Source organism: Populus alba, chromosome 2 (assembly GCF_005239225.2).
Source record: "Populus alba chromosome 2, ASM523922v2, whole genome shotgun sequence".
In the NCBI taxonomy this organism is placed as follows: Eukaryota; Viridiplantae; Streptophyta; class Magnoliopsida; order Malpighiales; family Salicaceae; genus Populus; species Populus alba.
Genome location: NC_133285.1, coordinates 6,199,433 through 6,215,496, shown reverse-complemented (window position 1 = coordinate 6,215,496; position 16,064 = coordinate 6,199,433). Strand labels below are relative to the sequence as shown.

At 34.1% G+C, this 16,064-nt stretch overlaps 2 protein-coding genes across 2 annotated transcripts; one reads left to right on the top strand and one right to left on the bottom strand.

The window, feature by feature from the left end:
* Positions 1-1,887: 1,887 nt before the first annotated feature.
* LOC118028109 (probable transcription factor KAN4) lies at positions 1,888-5,646 on the bottom strand. The gene is made up of 6 exons (XM_035031641.2): positions 4,411-5,646; positions 4,151-4,227; positions 3,887-3,923; positions 3,477-3,636; positions 2,227-2,326; positions 1,888-2,115 (listed from the first exon to the last, which is right to left on the bottom strand). The coding sequence occupies exons 1-6, from the start codon at positions 4,865-4,867 to the stop codon at positions 1,939-1,941; spliced, it is 1,008 nt and encodes a 335-aa protein (XP_034887532.1). The 5' UTR covers positions 4,868-5,646; the 3' UTR covers positions 1,888-1,938.
* A 7,605-nt stretch (positions 5,647-13,251) lies between these two features.
* LOC118028110 (uncharacterized) lies at positions 13,252-16,060 on the top strand. Its single transcript, XM_035031643.2, has 7 exons — positions 13,252-13,422; positions 13,537-13,606; positions 13,703-13,762; positions 14,263-14,377; positions 14,975-15,090; positions 15,235-15,359; positions 15,739-16,060. Exons 1-7 carry the CDS (start codon positions 13,346-13,348, stop codon positions 15,860-15,862), a joined length of 687 nt encoding a protein of 228 aa, XP_034887534.1. The 5' UTR covers positions 13,252-13,345; the 3' UTR covers positions 15,863-16,060.
* Positions 16,061-16,064: the final 4 nt, after the last annotated feature.

The following is a 16,064-nucleotide window of genomic DNA, read 5'->3' as shown; positions in this document are numbered from 1 at the left end:
ACAATGGCGTTGCAGATCCACGACCACGACCACAGCCACAGCCACAGCCACATTATTATCGGCGTGGTGGTCCTCTTGCCGCAAATTACTCAATTTCAGACTGCTAAGAGTAATAAATGTGAAGTTGGAGTGGTGGAAATTTGGGAAGACCACAACCTTTTCTGGTCCAAACTGGGAGACGTGCACCGTGCCCATGGATGACTCAGTAAGAAGCCAACGAGAAGGTTCCAAGTTCTTAGCCTCAAAACGGACAAGGCATCAATCATTGTGGATTGCAATAAGACACTGCAATATATATATATTATTGAAACTGAGGCTTAAAGCTTTAAAAGATATAGCAGTTTTTAAAATGTAATAACAATTGTTTTTTATTTAAAAATATATAAAATAATATTTTTTTTATTTTAAAATTTTATTATTAACATTAGTACATCAAAACAATAAATAAATATAAATTAATTAATTTTAAATAAAAAAATTAAAATTTTAAAAAATACAGTTTTAATCCTATCCCAAACGAGCCATTTTAGATTAAATGAGATAGCTTAATGGTATAAATATAAAATTGAATACAAATTCATTGGCGGATCATTAATTGTCCACTATCAAGTAGGGTTTTTTTTCATGAACAAAAGTTGGGCTAACTAGTTTATCGTATTTAAATATGTATTTTTTGGATCAATTTTAAATAAATCATTCACATATAAAAAAGAGTGTGATTGGATATGATATACGCGGGATCTTCTTCTTCTTCTTTTTTCCCTTTCTCACATCAATGCAAATATTCTATTTTATCACCCAACTTAATTCTTCAAGTTCTAAAATTGTTCCCCGAGAAAAAAACATTTAATTATATACCAGCACATGCACGTACACTTTGAAGCTCTGGTTCCTTGATAGTTCAATCAAATTTCCAAACGGCAATCCAGACTTAAAATCTGATGTTGAATATATATTCTGTAATTACATAGAAGCTCGAGTTCAAGGAAGCCAAAACATTTAGCACGTGCGAATGCAAAGTAGGTTTATTTAATGTCTCCCTCTTTTCACACAGTAAATATCATCATCGTTCGAAGATGGCAATGACTACGACAGATTTTATTGGGTCCTAGGAGTTTTCGGTACTTCCATAAAGAAAAGGTCAAGATCCAGCAGGTATGGATGACAAGAAGGCTCGTAAAACACTAATTAGCCAGGAATATTAAGAAATCCAGATTAATTTCAAGATATATAATTGTATAGGAAGGTATAACCCACCTCTCAATCACAATATATATAAATAGCCGGTCCAATTTAATATGTTGTGTATTGCTGGACATGATTAAGTTAACTCGAGGTTAAATAGAGAAATTACTGAATTATCTCAGCGGTATAATACTCGATCAGATTCATGGGCACTGGCTTACGAAAACAACTCTTTAGCTCAAATAAATGAGTTAGGGAACATTGAATTCAACGTAGTGGATGATCTCTCTTCACAGAGTAACTTGTCAGTCCAGACCTTCTATGGGCATGGCCAGATAAGGACCACTTAACTAGACTGCTGCCCAGATTATAATATGTATCAGCTGTTTCGACAAGTTTATCGAACTAAGCTCTTAAGGAGACATCCCCAACAGTTGAACTTTGGAACTTCGACTAGCAGGTGTTATGAACAAACTGTAAGAGGGACGGTGAAAGCTACTACGTACTACTTTATAACTCAAGTTTCTTTGAGGCGCATCCCATTGAAAAGAAAACTCGTAATCACGATTAATTAACTACGGCTTGTATTCTTTGACTGCAGCGTTATGATTAAGCTGTCTTTTTTCTTTTCACCCTTTCACATTTGAGACAAAATCCAAGAAACATGGAGGACGCATAAAGATTAGAAGATATGTCGTCCACTAAAAAGAGGATTAATTAGATAAATCATAAATTTATAGTTTGTTAGCCTGTTTAACACTTGAGAAGGGTTAACTCATTTGAAGATTCATCATAGTTCAAATGCCAACTTGGCCTTCCAAGGGTGAACTCTAGGTTAAGCAACATATCTGAAGAAGAAGACAAGGAGCTAGAGTCCAACCTCTCCTTCATATTAGCAGCCATGTGGAGGGTTGCCTTCTGTCCGTCTTCCTAATTAAGGATAGAAACGGATCATATAATCAGGTTTTAGAAGAATAATGGATATACGCTACATATAGCGCTCCATGTATTTTTGCTTGTAATGATAAAGCACATATATACCTTGGATTGATGATCACGTGCGTTGAAATCAGAATAAGTAAGAGAGTCAAGACTTGATCTATCTTTCTCATCTCCCGCCATCGATAATGACCTTGGATTTCTGTTCACAAATAATCATCACGAAATCAATATTAATTAATTATTTTTAGTACTAACGATCAATATGTTCAAACAAGTATTCAGAGGTAAAAGGGTGCGTGTCCTTTCTTTTCTTTCCAGTTAATCGATTTAGTTTTAGGTACATATATAACTAGTCAAGGCTCGCTCGCCTGGGAAGATTTTGATGTGCAACAAAAAAAGGAAAAAATGTTCCAAAGTTGAATACAATACACACTAAAAGCTTTCGAATCAAAAGATGTGAAAGTTGCAGCTGGTTGAGAAGCAGCTCTCTCTCTCTCTCTCTCTCTCTCTCTCTATGTATACACACACACACACACACATCAAGATTAATTTTCCATTTTCCTTTCTTTTTTTTGTCTCTTCTATCATGAGATCTTATTTATAAGGCTATGGAAAAAACTTAATTGTAGCTAACCGGCACAGAGAAAAACAAAATTAATAGCGTTGTTAAGAAAGAAGAAAAGCATGGAAACACAGGAGATCCATATTAAAGATTCAAATATGGGGATCAAAACTCAGTCTTCTGGTTTTTAATTGATTGTCCACAGGAATAAGACAAGGGAATCCAGCCAACGAAGAAACATTAATGACTCGATCGACTAAAAATGTTATCATAACTATATATTTGAGGTTCTGAGTTGTGCACTGGAGACCAAACCAAATAACCCTTGGAATAAAATAAGATTGAGATTGGAACCAAGTCCTTGACTTCCCCGTACATTGGGATTAAGCTACATTCATAATCTAACGGATGAAGAGCATGCTAGGGCACATTACTGATATATATGAAAGGTACACGTACGTAATTAAATCACCACACTTATCCTAGAAACCCCTGGCGAACTTCATTAAGATATATATAGAGAGAGACATCACTCAATTATTGAAACCTATCATCTACACAGATAACTAAGACAGAACATGTTGGACCAAATTGAAGTCCATCGCCAAAGGCATCTGTGTGAATTCGTGCATGAATATATGTTTGCATTGGCTTAATGCATTCATTGAAGATAGAATTGTACTTTGCCATTTTTTAAAAAAATAAAATTTTCTTGAGAGGATAAGATTCACCTTATAATGACAAAAAGAATAAAGAGATAAGAAGAAACGAGAATCACAGGTCACACCTTTGCTTTTTTTGTACAGAAGGTAGTGGTGATGGTGGTGGTGGGTTATTGAGAGAATGAGAAGGGTTGCTGGCATCAGCTTTTCCACTCGATAAACCTGCAGCATCCACCTCAAGAACCCTTGCCCTTTGGTTCAAACCCGTATCTGTCTGCCCTTGACCTGTAATCATCATAAATCGAGTCATTGCTCCTGCTTTATCGGACACTAAGCAAAATAATTCATATATGGACTAATACATTCAGTCAGTTCGATCCCAACATTATTATTTATTTTGGCTTTAATTAGTTGAAAAAAGTAAATCAATGATAGAGTTTTTGGCCACACTTGAATCGCAAACTCTCTCTAGGAAAGACAATTATGGAAAAGATTAAATATTGAGTTCAATTCGTATGGGGACATTATAATTTACCTGACCCTTTGTCAGTGCTCTTCACTGTTCTATACATCTGCATGAACACCCAGAGGAAAAATGAGAAAAAGTCCACATTATTAAGATTACTTTAGAGATGCTCTTTTGTCCTTACCCCTTGTAATTTCCCTCCCCACTACAAGCAAGTCACAGCAATACATAGAGATATGAAACGTTAAAAGTGCAAAAATAAGTTGAAAAATCTTGAAAACCTCCTAAAATTAACAAACTCAAAGCAATGCAGATTGAACACAGTAATCCCACCTGCAAGTGACTCTTCACGTGAGCTAGGGTAAGATCCTTCACATTCATCAACTCTAAGACTGATTTAGGTGTTGCTCCTGTAACAATAAATATTTTCAAAGAGAAAAGTTTAAACTTTCTTCTCTTTTATATTAACAAATAATCTCCTGTTGTTGTCAAATAAGAAGAGAAAACCTCTAAAAACAAACTTCAGATATAGAAATGAACTAGTGGGTGGTGCAAGTTTTTGAGAAATATCTTAGATTGTTTTGGAGTATTACTTTCATGGCCACCAAGAAGCTGGACAGCATGGACAAAATGGGCATGGAGAGTTGTGGTCCATCTCATTCTAGGAGCCCTCTTGCTTCTTTTCACTCCACTAATCATTCTTGCACTTCTCTTGAAATCACGCCCATAGATTTGAGGGTTGTGGTGGTGGAGGTGATTAAGATTTCTTGGTAGTTGAAATGATGGAGAACTTAAATCTGCCATATCAAACCCTAAGCTCAAAGTTGGTTGGCTAGGACCAAGATTGTAAGCGATCCTGTCTTGATTGAAAAAACCATTTTCATGGCTTAAATCGCTTCCACTACTACCAGAATCTGTAGCTGAGCTCCTATCCCTGCAGAGGGCTTCTCTTGCTAGTCCTCCGCCATCGCCCGTTTCTTTAGCTTCCAGCACTGCTGGTGGGCTTATCTGCAATGAAAGATCAGGAAAAGGAGATGCAGCTCTCATCATGTGTTTGGAACTTAAGGGCACGAAGAAGACGGAGATCTAATTCAGTCAGGTTTGGGAGTAGCAAGGGAGAAAGAAGGAAAGAGATATGACAAAAGAAGTTGATCAAAATAGGAAAAATAAGGAAGGTAAAATGGAAAGCAAGTGAATGGGAGAAAACTTTGAAGGAAGAGCGCTATGGGGGGTATATAGCTGAAAAACAAACGAATCGTTGTGATTATATAATGATTATCTCATGAGTACCTTATGATTCGCACGGGTGTTGAGAGGGGGATATATATAAATGTAAAGAAGAGAGAAATTATGAACAGGCTAGCTTTCTTTTAGTAGGATCCATCTAGGGTTGATCAATATATAGAAGATCATAGAAAGAAATATAAATAGTGAGGGAATTAAAGGAATTGCAAAGTTTGAGAGTGGTAGCTAGTGAAAGAGATTTTTTTTAAAAAAATGCTCGAAAAGAGAAAGTGATGCAGTCTTTCTGGGGATGATGGTCTAGATGAAAAGTATGTAAAAAGAGAGAGCTGTATAAAATTTAAGGACGCAGAAGGGTCAGCAACATTTCTTCAGAGGGAGCCGGCCGGGAGAGGGGACCCTTTATCTGTTTTATAATGGACAACGAAAATAAGAGTAGTTTTGCAGGGGATCATATATTAATTAATGGTGCCTGGTGTTTTGCAGAGAAAAATGGATGGGATTTGAGAAAACAAAACAGGAATCGTTCCATGGGAATATTAGAAGGGAATTGTGTGAGTCTAAATATTGATCATAAATTATTTTTTCTAGCACTCACAATCTCTATACGTTGATGGATCATGACTCTTTTAGATTCCCTAGCTAGAGCTGCTCCCTCCTTATGTTCTTACATAACATTTCTTTTTATATATTTTCTTTTGTGATTTTCATATGCCTTTTGCTTCAATTAATTTGACTACCCCCCTTTTATTTTATGAACGAGGATTGATGACTGGCAGGCCCAGATTAATATATATATATATATATATATATATACACACCTGTTCAAATGCTGCAGTTGTTGGCCTCTTCCATGCAACGTATCCTATGCATTAATCTTGTTCAATTAATAATTAAGAAAAAAATCTAGTTAAGAGCTAAAAGGGTGTCGATATCAAGGGAATTTAAGCACTAGATGTTCTTTTCTTGGACTTAATTGGGAATTTACGAAGATTAAATAATCAATGTAATCTATGATCATGACACAGTAAAGATTAGCACGATGGATCTCTAAAAAAAGAATAAAAATAGCAGCGTCCACCTGCAAAGACTTCTGGCAAGTTGAGAATATTTTGCTGATCTAATTAATATAGCAGTTCCAACCCAATTTTAATTCTCTTGGCCTGAACCGACCATTATTTTGCCAGCTCTAGTCAAGTCAATCAAGTGCGTGTCTCCTTTCTCCAACTTCCATTTTACAGAGGACACAAGATAGGCCACGAGGAGGAAAACTCCCATCGGTCTCTTCAAGTCTTGGTGCGCACGTAGCAAATTGTCGATCAAGATCGAGCTGTACACGTGCAAACCTCTTTTCAAGCAGAGAAATATATAGGGTGGGGATTGAAAATTGAAAATTGAAAATAGCAAGAGGAATTATAAGAGAAGAAGGGTGTCAGATTGGCTGGGGTGTCCGGCGACACCAGGGTCGTAGACCCACATGCAAAACTCTCTCTGACCCACTTTCCCTTTAAATTTCAAAAAAGTTGATACCCCACGCGCTTTTATTTCTCCAATTAATGCCCCCCTGAAAATCTCTGGTCAAATTTCTCCCGTTATGTTGAGAATACTAGAATTCATAGTTACTTGATTAGTTTTCAACTTACGTTGTTTTTTAAGGGAAAATATAAACAGAGTGAAACCTAAAGTTGAAGTGTTGAATGGTTACATATATATATTAAGGAAAGAAGTGTTAACAATATGTGGTCAGAGTTGAAAAAAATAAAGATGAAAGTGGATTCCAATATAAATCTAATCAAGTTAATTTTTAAACAAAATAGAATTATCAAAAAAGGTTTCAAATAATGTAAAAGAAAAAAAATCTTCAAAAATCCTTTGCTCCTCTTATGAGATTAACATTTAACCCTACTTTTTAGATTAAATGTTACCCTTTTTTAAAAATGTCACAAAAATATACGAGGTTAAGAATTATCCTTGCAATTTTTTCTTCCCTTTACCCTCGTACCAAACATATTCTTAGCTATTAGTCTTTGACCAATCAATGTTTCTTGTTAAGGTGAAAAGGATAGGTTTAAATATTTTTTTGACATGGTATTTTATGAGAATTTGACAGAATTTGGTTCAAGTTGATAAATTTTTTGCAAGTGTTTTTAGTTAGGGGAGTTAAATATTATTTGGTCATGCCTTAATTTCTTTATATAATTATTTTCATTCCACTTATTGTTTATGGGCAAAATTGTCCTTTAACTTTAAATCAATGTCTAACTATGTCCCTAACTATTCATGTATCCATTTTCTTCTTCGTGGTTTAATTCATCAGCTATTGGATTAGGTAGAGTTGATTCTGGTCCTCTAAGAATTTTTTAAGTTTCTTTTGTTGAGTTTGATTGTGATGTAATTGGTAGTTTTTATTTAGACACGAAAAGTTTGAAATAAATGAATTGCAACGACGTCTCAATTCGGAGCAAAAAAATGGTTAATTTATAATCAATTATTTGGAATTAATTTGTTATCAATTTTGAACTTGTTTTGAAAAAGGGAATATGTTTTAAAACTTAAGTTAATTTTTATATTTTAAAAAAATCGGATACAATTGACAAACCTAACCTTATCTTAATTGTTTTTGAGAAAAATATGGATGGATATATAAATAGCGTGTATGTTACATAACAAGACACATAACGAGGTTCAATTGACAAATACTTGACAAATGTCAGGAAGACAATACATTGTATTTACTTGTTATTTTAAGAGATTAAGATTAGAAAATTAAAAAGGTCATGGATTTAATTGAGCTTGACCAAAAGGTTAAGAAATCTTTTATCCAATTAACCACACACATATATACAGCGATGAGCAAAAAAATTAAATAATCAATCAAACAAGAAAATAAAAAAAAATAAACTAAAAAAAAACAACTAAATGAATTGATTAAAAAACCAAAAAAATAAAATTCAATCTAGTTATTTTTAGTTTTAAAAGCGTGAAACCAATTAAACCAAACCGAACTAAACTGATTTAACCAAAATAAAATCCAACTATAAAAGGCAAATATGTATATAAACTTCTCTTCTCTCCTCCCATGCATAAACCATAACTCTTAAACCATTCAAAGTCACCCCCCTCTCGTTCTCCCTCCACTAACACATCTTCTTCACTAGAAATCTAACCAAACTTACTTCCATCACAAGATAAAAACTTCTTTTCTCTTCCCTTGATCTCCTTGTTTTCTGCCTCTCTTGATCTCCCTCCACAAAACCCAACAATACAGCCCCAAACTATTCTTTTCCATCTTCTCAGCTGAACACAACATCTTAAATCCTTATAAACTAGTCACTGTCAATTTCCCTCAATGAAATCTAGTTTAAGATGAATGTGGTTTGAATTTGAAAATTTGATTCATCAAAGTTTCTAATTTACTATTTTTGGATTATACAAGTTAGACAATTGGATTTGGCTGTAATAAGCCTAAAAGAAATCCTAAAGATTTTGCTAGTTTTTTTCTTTAAAAAACCAAACTAATCAAATTGAAACTGATAAGTTTGAACCAGTTTCCAATTAAATTTACTCCCGAATATATATAGAAAAAAAATTTTTTTTTTTAATTTGGTTGGTTTTTTTTAATTTAAAAATGCTTTCTGCTACACACATACATAGATTAGCTATTAAATTTTAAGCATGATTTAATTACATGACAACAAATCCTAAGGCTAGTATGTGGCCGTGCAGGCTAAGCTTTGGTATTTAGTTTGTATTTGATATTGCATTTTAAAAGTGATTTTGAATTTTTTTTTTAATTTTAAATTAATATTTTTTTTATATTTTCAAATAATTTTAATATGCTAATATTAAAAATAATATATTAAAAAAAAGGTACTTAAATCATGATCACCGAGTAGTTATTCGTCTAATCTGTAATCTTATTTATCCCATCTCCATTATTCCCTCTCCATGTCCAAGTATTCCTCGGCTAAACCCACTTGTGAAGCCCCTCCCCTTCCATAGAAGAAATATACTATATATCAAAGGAAAACATACCATATTCCTCGGCGTCAACACGGGGTTCCCATCACGTGACTTGTGGACGTGACCTTGTCTAGGTTATTTACTCTCTTCTCTTGTTCTTTCTTTACCTTTGTCCAACCCCCCGTTTAAAATTTATGCTGCATTCTCTATTTCATTATGCTCGAAAACCCATGCTTTGCTTTTTATTTGTTTGTTTATACGAGTTGATTGCAATAACAACTAGATGATGACCAGAAAATGTTAATCTTTTCTTAATTATAGATTTCGAAGCCATAGCGCCTGATGCGCTCTAGATTCTCCGGGAAATGAAATTTTTTGTATATATCGTCTTAGTTTATTAAGGCTAATAAATTCTCTCTCTGTCTTTAGATTACTTAATAATAATAACCAGTTTGTGCAATAGTATGGTAATATCCGGTCAACATGTCTCTATGGGTCACTTGTAATGTTGACAAATGCTACGGCTATATTCCATATCCCATGTGTTTGTCTTGTAAGAACTATTCCTCTCTCTCTCTCTCTCTCTCTTTTAAATATATATTTGAAAGCTTGAGCATTAATTAATTTAATATCTTTCCTAGAAAAGGACTCCATTCTTTTCCACGTTGCAACAAAATTAAGCTAAATTTTAGGGTAGCGAGTTCCCATGGCCAGCAATTCGTAAATTAAGACACCTAGCTCCTCATATACCATCCTTTTAAATTATTTTTACATGGTTGTAGGGGTTTGTCAGGGCAGACCAAGCAAGGAGGCATATGGGTGTGCTCGCGTGCATAAATTGCTTTTGCTTATCACCTGATCAATCTACATGTAAATATATGCTTGTTAACTTTAATATTTCTTACCATATTACTGGTAAATTAATCATATGCAATATTGTGTAACAAGCTAGCTGTTTACACAGAAAATCCCATCTTTGAAATTAGGCCAACAAATTAAACTAAACGATAATTAAGTAGCTATTTGTTAAAACAATTCCCTTTTTTTTTTTTAATAATTAAAACTGTCGAGTGTTATATGATCAGTGACCTAATGAGCATTCTTGGACAGCAACCCAGTAGAATCCACTCTTGGGTTTGAGCACAAAATAATGCTGACTTCAATTATAAATCGAATCATGATCATGCAGCACCAGTACATTTATGTCCATCTTTTGTCTGTTGATACGATTAAAATAACTGTATACCTTTTCGGAAGAATATTAGCTTCTTCATGGTGATTCGTGAGATCAGAATACAGGCATGTGTTGCTTTGAAATTTGGTTTTTCACCTTCTCTCGCTCTTTGAGTATCGAAGAGAAAGATAAAGAAAAGAAAGGATGGAATCACCGAAATCAACGCCGTTTAGGCTGACGAGCACAGCTACATGCATGGAATAAACATGGCTTTACCAATTCCCACCACCGTATCGTTCTGCAGCAGGTTCGGTAGAATTTCCTTGTCTCTTTAATTTCTAGTTACTATTACCTAATCAAATAAGAAAGTTTTATCAGATCAAGATAAAAAGATCATGAAAATAGGAAAGAATTAAGACGGCTGGCAATATTCGAAACTCGCAACTACTACATGGTCAAAATTCCAATTCAAAAGCTAACACTCAACAAGTTATTTATTGGTGAATTTAAATTAATGGGTATCGCTGATCATTTTGTATCGCAAAAGAGTAACGTTCACTGGTACCCATTCGCCACCAGAGAAGAGGGTCAACAGTTCACGTACAATGGCTCTTTCAGACTTTCAGTGACCACGGCAGACATCCACCTCCAAGTAATCAGTAGACAATATTTATGTATTTTTATATATATGATGAAATTCAAAGGTGTCAATTTACCTGCAATAAATTGATTTAAAGTTGGATGAAGTCAGACAGCCTAGTACTAACCTATATTCTTGTCTATTTTTGTAGAAAATTGAACCAACTAAATAAGTCCAACAATCTCATGTCTCGAGACTGAAAACTTCATCCTTTTACTAATTAACCAAGGACATAAATACAACTGTGTGTGTGAGTGTATGTGTGTGTCCATCAAGTATATTTGTCTCTACTTTGAATATTCAGTCACAAATAAATTAATTAGCTAGATTCCAAGGAAATATATTGTTTGAGTACTTTGTTTAATTGATTTTTTTTTTAATTTTATTTTTTTAATATTAATTTTTTTATGAGATTATCGTGATTTTATTATTTATTTTATTTTTTTATGAAATTATTATGATCTCATAACTCATTAGCTAATTAACCTAAATTGACCTTAATCAATTTAATATGTTGATGTTTAGGTATTTATATAAAAAATCTTATCTTGAATATTTATTTTGAGACAAATTATGTATTTACTAGTTATCTAAATTTCTTTTAAATTTATCAAATTTACTATATCATATTGAATCAGTCTTCACATCATTTTTTTTTATAAAAAAAATATTAGCAAAGTATTAATATTTTTTTTACATTAAAAAAAATCAATTTAACCCGGGGGGATTGATGTAATTAGATATCTGCATGAACTAAATTGACTGGTTACATAAAAGGAGCGGGGAAAAACAAAAGAAAAGAATAAGCGAAGGTGAAATTAATCAGCATGTATAAAATATATTCAATGAATCATATTTTCCCCAATCCAATCAACATTGTCCTTGTTAGCCACAGATTGACTGCCCTTCTGCTTCAAGTGAAAATCTACATGCAGCAGCTACAAAATCGGTCAAGCCATATAATGCATATCGGATCTTAGCTGGCACGAGAGCATAGAGAGGAAATTCCTTTTTTTTCTTTGTGCATAAATGAAAATGAAATTTCGTTGGAGAGATGGGAACAACGGGCAAATTTTACATTCTCACTGCCACAAGACATTGACTACGTTGAAGGCTAGCCCCTAGCTACATATACTCACTGGGCTGAGTGAACTGAAGGCGCCGGATAGGTCCCGAACTCCTGCAAACATTATAAACCAGACCAGTGACCAGTCCCGAACTCCTCCTGCAAACACCATTATTAACCAGACCAGTTACCAGTCCCGAACTCCTACTGCAAACATTATTAACCAGACCAGACCAGTCCCTTCTCTCTCTGACATCAATTTGTTGGAAGAAGATGGTACATGTACAGTTCTTTCCCCCCCCAAGAACTGAGAGCAGTGGAGCCTTGAATATTTAATCATAGAGGCCGTATGCTGTAAGAGTCAAGGAGCCAATCTCTAAAAAAACAAAGTGTTGAGAGGTTATGTCTGGTGCATAATTCGCTCTGTGATGAAAGTTGTGTTCTTCCTTATAAATTATTGGTGGTGTACGATCGGGATTTAATATTGCTTCTATGAATTCAGCAACCCTCTTGATGAAGTTTTGGATCGATATCACTGCAAATTGAAATATATTGCACCTGATTAATTTCACAGGACCCACATTCAGAGTAGATCATGTGACTGCAATCAGTTGTTGGGGATTGCAGAATTAACACGAGGGATTTTTACTCTAGAATGTGAATAAAAACATTAAAACAGTGTTTTTTTACAGTTTTGTTTTTCCCATAAAAATAAAAAATTAAAACTCACTATTTAAATCTTTTAACAATAATCTTTATTCATTATTAAATTAACAGATAAACAAACAAAACACATAGCTAAACAATCAAAATATCATTAGAAGCAAAAAAATTAAAATTGACTTCAAGAGGCTATTCTGTATTTTCACAAAGATTTCTTTTTGTTATTATTAGGTTATATAAGATTTTTGAACAAATATAAAAATTAATGAGAGAGCAAAAAAATAAAAAATAGCTGGTATGAGCAACACAAAACAAACTTTTTGAAATAATAAGCAAATTGAATAATTTTTCATACATCATCATCTTAAAGATGAAAGAAAAAAATATGAAGTTCTAGCTCATGTGTTTTTAATATTCAAATACATAGATAAATTTCAGATAAAATCTTTAAAGAGTGTTTTGAATTATGATACAGAATATGTTTTTAAATAATTTGTTTTTCTTGAAAATGCTGGCAATTTTCACACGCATTATTCAAGAAAGGCCGGCTTTTCTTTTTTGGTGTTAATAAGACTTAAGGGCAGCTTTCTTCCTTGAAGAAAAATCCAGGCCCAACATCAGTCGAATAAAAAAGCCCAACAATTAGGCCCTTTCCTTTCTACCTCAACCAAGCCGGGCTCTGAGTGGTATTTTCATGTTCTTCCTCCTCTGTTCCAGATTTCGATTCCTTTTTTGGATCTCACAACCCGAAGTCGAAGAGAGACAGAAGTTGATAGAGAGATGACACTGTTTCACTTCTTCAACTGCGCGATTCTCACCTTCGGCCCTCACGCCGTCTATTACTCCGCCACTCCCTTGTACTCTCCCCTCTCAAAAGAGTCTTTTTAAATTCCAATAATCATCTTGCAGAAAACCCATTATAATTTCTGATTTATTTTAAATAATTTTTTGGTAAAATTAAATGTTTACAGGTCTGAGTACGACACGCTTGGTACTTCTGTTAAAGCTGCTCTTGTTTATCTTGGAACTGCTTTAGTTAAGGTTTGTAGAGTCCTTTAATTATGGATTTTATTAATTTTAATTCAATGTTGGGATCTTTTAGCTAAGATTTTTTTTTTTTTTTATGTATTTTGGCAGCTGGTTTGCTTGGCAACCTTTCTTAAGGTGTCTGAGAATGATAGCTTTGATCCGTATCAGGTGCTCTTTTATTATGCAAAGATTAGTTTTTAACAATTTTGAAGTTGAGATGGAGCAATTTATATTTGTCCTTGATTAGCTGAATTTTGATGTAAAAGAAGGCTAGAGAGTGTTAAAGAGGAAATAAAATGCTTAGATATGAAGGTAATGAAAACTGATTGTGTTGTTTACGATCACCAAAGATATGCTTGTGAGACTGCTTATCAAGTTTTGTGTATGAAAAATAAAAACTTTCCTGGAGCGATGAAAAAAAAAAAAAAAAAAACAGAGAATGGAGAATGATGTAGCATTTAATATCGTTTTACTGGCCTTCTTTTATAATTTCTTGTTTTAAATCCATCATATCGTTAAATTTCGCTCTTGAGATGACTAACATGCAAACTTATTTTCTTTTCACGCTAGTTGTGCTTGACTGCTTGCTCTTAAAGTTTCTCCTGCTTTCTGATAAGACGTGTATTCTGATTTGGGAATCACCTGTCGCTAACACCGCCAATATGCAGGAACTACTGAAAGCACTTATTGGATTTATAGATGTTGCTGGGCTTTACTTTGCCTTGACCCAATTGACTCATAGGAACATCTCCCAAAATCATAAATTTCAAGCTGTTGGACTTGGTGAGTTTAACTTGTCTAAGTCATATCATTTGAATGGCAACATTCTTTTCCCTTCAAAATTAAGCTGAGTTACTGCTTTGAATTGATACTGAATTCCTTCTCCGGAATCTTGCAACAGATTCTTTTATAATTTCTTCAGAAACTTGTGGCCTCAACTTGTGGTATACTTCCTTAAGAAAACAGGGTGCAGAAAACCATAGTTCAAAAAATAGCAGCTGAGTTAGGGCGCTTTTTTTATTTTATTGTTATTGTGTGTTAGTTTCAACTGTTTCCCTGATTTCTTCATGGACATTTGTCCTTTTCTTGACCCTTTTCCTCTTGTTGATCCTGATCCTTCGGAATTTTCCCAAACCACTTGTGTTTTTTTTTTTTTTAACATAAAAAATATAGAAACTACAACTGGTTTGTGCTGCTGTAAATGATAAAGAAGAAAATTAACGGTATTGTATTTATAAATGCTGCAAATCTTCATAATCTCTTCTATTCATGCTCGCATGCAAAAAGGAGTGGTTGGTCTCATAAATCCATCCTCATGGTTTTCTTTTCACTTGGCCTTAGTTATGCGAGCTTAATCTTTATAAGCTTCCCCATTTGCAGGATGGGCTTTTGCTGATTCTGTTTTACATAGACTGGCACCTCTATGGGTGGGATCTAGAGGACTAGAATTCACATGGGATTACATTCTGCAAGGCCTTGAAGCAAACGCAAACTTGGTATGTTTGTTTTCTTGCTAATCTCTGTTACTGCTCGTCATATAATTTGCTTAGATTAATTTGAAACTTCAAGTCATAAAAAAAATTGGGATTATACATGTATGGTATTTGTAGTGGATTTTTCTTCTCATCTGTGAATTTCAGGTGTTGAGTATATCTCTTGCTGCTTTGGGATCTCTGATGTGGCTTCGGAAAAATAAACCCAAGACTTTGATTCCCATCATATATGCATGTGCGGGAATTGTGGCAACCATGCCATCCATCACAAGGTTTGCTACTCATCCTTCGTTCTTTGCATAATGTCAAAAGGTCATGTTTGTGTGTGCACGTGATATTTGAGCTATATAGCAATTTAGAAAAATGCATTAGATTCAAGAGTTACCCTACGATTGGAGGGTATCAAAAATCAGAGAGGCTGAACACTAGGTGTTTGTGTCAATTGTTTCTTAAAACCTTGTAAAAGTTGTTCTTGGAAACTGTGTTCTCTTTGCATGTGTAATGAAATTGCATTTCATTACAACCCCAAAGATATAGCTGAAAGAGCATCATGGATTTTGTATGTTTATGGTTTCATTCTTCTGTGTCTGGAATAACAACCTGCACTGAGCTTATTCTTTCATCCGTCTTGCTAAATTATGGCTTTTGCAGCTACTTGAGAAGAGGATTGGGGTGGCATTTTCCTAAGGTGGTAGGCTTTGAACTGTTCACCTCTCTGATGATGGCTTTTATTAGCTGGCAACTCTTTTCTGCATGTCAAAGACCCTCTTCTTGAGGCAGTCCAGTAGCTTCTCTAACAGCAGATAGTTGGCTGAAGAAAAAGCTCTTGAAGCATATTGAAAGAATTCGCTTGATCATATTGCTGTTAGTTATCACCGCCAATTGTTGCCTCAAGAGGCTGTTGTGTGGCTTTTAAATTGCAGTCTCTTCTATATAACCTTTAGAAATTATTGAGAAACAATTTTGACTTGCACTGG

Bases quoted from the DNA above. Each gene is read 5' to 3' on its own strand.
- LOC118028109 (XM_035031641.2), bottom strand. From the start codon at position 4,867: ATGATGAGAGCTGCATCTCCTTTTCCTGATCTTTCATTGCAGATAAGC. The intron at 3,637-3,886 runs GTAAATTATAAT...TGATGATTACAG, and splicing joins GAGCACTGACAAAGGGTCAG to GTCAAGGGCAGACAGATACG. The intron at 2,327-3,476 runs GTGTGACCTGTG...ATTTGTGAACAG, and splicing joins TCTGTACAAAAAAAGCAAAG to AAATCCAAGGTCATTATCGA.
- LOC118028110 (XM_035031643.2), top strand. From the start codon at position 13,346: ATGACACTGTTTCACTTCTTCAACTGCGCGATTCTCACCTTCGGCCCT. The intron at 13,763-14,262 runs GTGCTCTTTTAT...GCCAATATGCAG, and splicing joins ATAGCTTTGATCCGTATCAG to GAACTACTGAAAGCACTTAT. The intron at 15,091-15,234 runs GTATGTTTGTTT...TGTGAATTTCAG, and splicing joins TTGAAGCAAACGCAAACTTG to GTGTTGAGTATATCTCTTGC.